The sequence below is a fragment of the Elephantulus edwardii genome, unplaced genomic scaffold, assembly GCF_000299155.1.
Source record: "Elephantulus edwardii isolate Elephantulus edwardi_28Jun2011 unplaced genomic scaffold, EleEdw1.0 scaffold00242, whole genome shotgun sequence".
Classification (NCBI taxonomy): domain Eukaryota; kingdom Metazoa; phylum Chordata; class Mammalia; order Macroscelidea; family Macroscelididae; genus Elephantulus; species Elephantulus edwardii.
Genome location: NW_006399992.1, coordinates 3,288,486 through 3,294,036, shown reverse-complemented (window position 1 = coordinate 3,294,036; position 5,551 = coordinate 3,288,486). Strand labels below are relative to the sequence as shown.

Sequence of the window (5,551 nt, the reverse complement as noted above, 5' to 3'; positions counted from 1 at the left end):
TGTCAATATTTATGCGTTCCATTTCTTCCTTAACAATATCTAATTTTCCTACATTCATGGTTCTCACATTCCATGTCCCAATCACCATTGTCTGCTTACAACTGTTCCTCTTCCTTTGTATTTCCATATTTGAAAACTCAACCTCCTTTGCCTTTTCTGTTATCTACATTTGTTCTGTTGTACATAGGGTTTTCAGAGGCCTGCTATTTCAGAAGTGGATGGCCGATGTGTTTGGAATCACAGAATCCAAGGAAGCTTCATATATTAGTTAGTACATGAAGGGCTGGTTAATGGGAGATAGATGTGAAGGGAGTGGGTATAAATGGATGGGTATCCTGGTGGATGGTGGAGCAGGGAAATAAGTGGTGGGAAGTGGATAATACTTATCCATAGTAACTATGTAAATATTTGGTTTTGGTTTTTTGTGTTTTTTTTTATTTTTTAGGTATTAGTGGAGAAGATTTAGGTTCTTTGAAGGCTATCACCGAAATCCGTATCCTTTAAATTATTTTACAACTTATCCTTTACATTTCTGAAATCATAATTTTTCAGTGCTTTGGTTAATTGTACTTCTTTTTATTGACAAAAATAAAGAGAGAGGGTAATGCATGTTTTAGATTAAGAAATGAGAACCAGTATGCGTAAAGGTCAGTGCTGCTCAAAGTATAATCTGCAGACCAGTGCCAGCCAATGTTAGATTTGTATTGGCTGAAAGCTAAGCTTATTTGCTTCTAAACATAGCAAAATACTTACACTGTGAATAAAGACAGTAGTGTCATTTTGAACATTAAAAAGGCAACTGAATGAGTATAGGATAATTTTGGAAGGAGTTTCTGTTTGTATAGTTCATAGAGAATTTCACTGCTAACTCAAAGACTGAGCTGCTCTGGTGGTTTGTATCTGCTAGCTGCTTAAAGGGAGAAAGGTGCATACTTTCCTCACATGTGATTTATAGCCTTGGAAATCTACTGGGAGGTCAGATAGCGCCTGACCAGAGGATAATGTGAGTAAGAGAGAATATTTTTTAAAGACTCTAAGTGGGTATTTATGCCTATAATTTAGTTTATATATCTAGGCATTTGTAGTCAAATATTTTAGTAGGTATCTGTGTTTGGGAATTATAATCTATGATTCTTTATTACCTATATTTATAATAGTGTATTAATTTTGCTGCATTATAATTCATTAGCCATTTATGTGATTGTTTTCTCCTAACTTTGAACTCCTTAATGGCAAGGACTATGTCTTATTCAGCATCCCATCTATAGATACATTGAGAGAACTATATAGTGAGAAGATGTTTTCTAGAAACAGTCTAAGGATGAGTTTAATAAAAAACCTTTAATTTATTTAGAGGACTGAAGTTCTACTTGGATAAATGGAAAGATTTAATTGAAGAAATAGTAGGAACTACTGTAGGTTAGATGAAGAAAAGTCAATGACTTCATATTACTTAGATCTATAATAAATACACTTGGCACCAGCATTCAGGAGATCAGTAGATACATTTCATTGGGAAAGTCTGCAGTCAGGCACCTCTCCAAATTACTGTGGAGCAATGATGTTAGTTTGAGGACCAAGGTGTCCCTAGTTCAGACCATTGTCTTTTCAGTCATTTCCTTTGCATCTGAGAGTTGGACAATGAATAAGGATGACAGAAGAATTGATGCCTTTGAGTCATGGTGTTAGAGGAGAGTACTGAATATTCCACAGATTGTCAAGAGAGTAAACAGGTATGTTTTGGAGAGGGGAAGCCACATTGCTCCTTGGAGGCAAGGACAGGTTTTGTCTCACATACTTTGGGCATGTTGCTAGGAGAGGCTCTCCCTTGGAGAAGGATATCATGCTTGAAAAGGTGGAGGGACAGTGAAAAAGAGGAAGACCCTCAGGCAGGTGGATTCACATAGTGACTGTAGCATTGGGCTCGAGTGTGTCAGAGATTGTGAGGTTGGCACAGAATAGAAGAGGGTTCAGATCTATGTTTATACGGTCACTTTGAGTTGTACTTGACTCAGTGACATCTAATTATAATAATAAATACAAATTTTATGTTTGGCATCTTAGTATAAAATCATTTAGTGCCATGAATACCAAAATAAAAAGTATTCTTTTGTTCTTAATAAGCTTGTTAAGCAACAAAGATAAATCATGAAGTATATTTGAGGTGGTTAAATTACATCATGAAACCATGCTTTAAAAAGACAAAAAAACAGGCGAGCTCTGGTGGCCTAGTGGCAAGAAGCTGCAACTGCAAGCTCAGAGGTGCAGAGTTTAAAACCACCAGATACTCTGCTGGAGAAGGAGGAACAGTATCCTCCTGTACCAGTCAGATCTGATTTGACGGTACACACACACACACACACACACACACGAAACAAAAAAAATACAAACAAACAAATGTTCTTATGGAAAATGACATTAGCGACTCAAAGCTGAGAAAGGATCTAGATCCTATAAAACTTAGAGTTGTTGTTATGTTCTGTTGTGTCACTTGTCATGGGGACCCTATATACAACAGTCCTGAACCCTGCTCTATCTTGTATAACATTATTGTATCTGACGCAACTATCCTCATTATTAAAGTCACTGAATCAATTCATCTCATTGAGGGTCTTCCTCTCTTACACTGTCCCTTCAGCCTCCCAAGCATGATGTCCCTCTCTAAGGACTGGTTAGTCCTTGCAGCATGCCAGAAGTATGTCAGACAAAGCTTCACAATCCTTGCCTCTCAGGAGCAGCCTGGTTTCACCCTCTGTGGGACAAACCTATTTGTTTTCCTAGCAGTGGATGGTGTATTCATGGTACTTCTCTCCAGTACCACAGCTCAAAGGCATCCATTCTCCTTTAGTCATCCTTCATCATTTTCCAGCTTTCTGATGCATAGCAAGTAATTGCAAGAACTATGGCCTGGGTCAGACATACTTTAGTCTCCAGACTGACATTGTTGATCTTCAGTACTTTGGAGAGGTCTCTGACAGCAGGTTTTCCCAATGCAGTTGATCTTTTGATTTCCCGGCTTCTGGTACCAAGCGTGTTGATTGTGGAGTTAAGCCAACTGAAGCACCTTCTATCATGATGCTGCCAGTCGGCTCATGGTGAGAATCTTTGTTTTCTTTATTTTGAGCTTCAATCCATATAGATGGGAAATGAATTACAGATATTGGGCAATAGAGTCAGAGAAATATAGAGGGGACAGCGACTCAAATTCTGAGTATTCTGGGAATCACCTTAAATAAGTGTGATAAGAAAATGTTCTGATCACTTGTTAAAAAAATTGCAGTATTAGAATAGAGGAGTAGAAATAGTGGGATTGTTACTATATGTTGTCATATAGTAACCTCAGATATAGACATCCTTTAAAGTTTTTGTTTGATTCACTGTCTTAATCTTGCTTAATCTTATTTTTTTCTGGCAATCTAAGTAAGAGTGGGAACATATGAAATAAACGAGCAGTGAGCAGGTATATATTGTTTCATTATCTGGATGAAAATAAAAACCTTCTTATCCCTTACTGGAAGCCTTTTATAGTGTGACAGACTACCTTTTAAAAGAATTTTATTTTACAGATGTCCATGACATACTAGCACTGCTGAACAGTGGTTTGGTTGTTTAAATCTTTTCATTAGTTGAGAATATTGCCAGTATCTCTGTCCATTGATTTATTGTTTATAAAGTTCTTTTGCTGCCAGACTCATCATGCTGCTATACTTTATTGTATCCACATATTATTTAAGGCAGAAGACTGTGCACTGTTCACAATAATTTGAAAGTTTAAGAACTACATGAACACAGATTTATTTTGTTTTTTCCCCCAGTACTAAAATGTATTTGGATTCTCAAGACAGTTAAAGTTTTGTCAAATTGATCTTGCCACAATACTCTTGTTCTACAGACCTTTCTCATCATTATTATATAAAATTACAATGACATTGCTGAGATTTTTGAGGGGGATAGGAAAAATATTACATCAAGTGTTGATAGTGATAATAAATGATGCTAGCAGTCAAGTTTTTCATGAGCTAGAATGACCAATTCTACATTTCTACATCAACTTTGAATAACAGATTTGTTTTCATGAATATAAATTGATATGAAACTACTTAATGAGAGAATAAGCAGCATGATAGCCATTTGTGGGCTTGTTACAAATAAATATTTTATATCAAGAGACAGATTTTGGAGGGAAAATGAGATTCTTTCAGAAGTTAATAAATTGATAAACTTAAAATTACACTTCAGTTTTGGCACAAATATTCTGATACTCTGCACAAATAAAATGAAGATTTAGAAATCATATCTGCCTACTTTAATAAATGTAAAAGCTTTATTAATTGGTAACTGTATATTAGGAATTGTTTCAAGCATTTGGGATAAACCAGTAAAGGAACTTACATTCTTAGATTGGAGAGTGAGGGAAAGGATAGATATGAACAAAATTAGCACTAAATAAATAAGTCTCATAGGCTTATAAAAGGTAAGAAGTACTGTGGAAAAAGGATGCAATAGAACAGGCTTAACTGGATTAAATTAGATATATTGCATTTGGAAGTTCAAGTGGAAAAATTTGATAGAGTGATTATGATAGGTCCTATTGATAAAGTGAGATTTAAACATTTGAAGGAGATTAAACAACCAAGGAAATATGGAGGGAAGAACCATATAGCCAGAAGAAAAGCCTTTTAGTAAACTTCACTGGTGGTGTTTAGGAACAGTGAAGAGGCTAAGGTAGATAGAGGAGAATCAGTTTGGGAGAATGATAATAGAGTTTTTTTAGCCAAATACTTTGAGAGAGGGAGTTTTTTTTTTTTAACAAAAAGAGTATCATTTAAGTTTTAATTGGGTCACTCTGGTTGCTCAGTTGAGAATAGATTTTAAGAGTCAAGGGTGGGCTCTATAATCCAGGTACTTTTGTCCTTGAACCCTCCTAACTGAAACATGCAGAGAAGGCTTGGGATTTTGTAAGCCAAAGGATAAGAGGAGCGGACCTGCCTCAGATTCTGTAAGACAACACATCCCTGTCCTCTATAATCAAGATACTTTCATCCCTGAACCTTTCTGAATTCAACACACAGAGAAGGCTTGGGATTTCTTAAGAACAACATCACCCTATTTCAGGCCCTCAAGCCAAAATGGGGAGTACTGATATATAGGTCCTTCCCAGAACATCACCCTCTCCTGGGACATTACACACAGCATCACATCTACCAAGAAAGGATTCACATAATGTTGAGAAAGCAACAGGCAGCCTAAAACATTAAGAAGAAACAAAATAACCCTTCTCCTAAAAAAATAATAGCATATTGCAGCCTCATGAATATCCCAAACACAGAAAACTAGGAAAAAATATGTTGCTATGGAGTTTGCTTGGCTCCACAGTCAACACTCTTGCACCAGTAGCCAGGAAATTGAAAGGCGCATTGCCATGGGAAAGTCTGCTGTTAGGGACCTCTCCAACGTATTGAAGAGCAATGGTGTCTCTCTGGAGACTAAGGTGCGTCTGATACAGGCCATGGTCTTCACAATCACTTGTTATGCATCAGAGAGTTGGACA

At 36.6% G+C, this 5,551-nt stretch overlaps 1 protein-coding gene across 1 annotated transcript in view; it reads left to right on the top strand.

The window, feature by feature from the left end:
• Nucleotides 1–5,551, top strand: part of HFM1 (HFM1, ATP-dependent DNA helicase homolog (S. cerevisiae)) — a 180,285-nt gene that overhangs the window by 28,260 nt on the left and 146,474 nt on the right. The window contains 1 exon segment of the mRNA XM_006898967.1: nucleotides 446–493. Within this exon segment, the coding sequence (XP_006899029.1) occupies nucleotides 446–493 (48 nt within the window).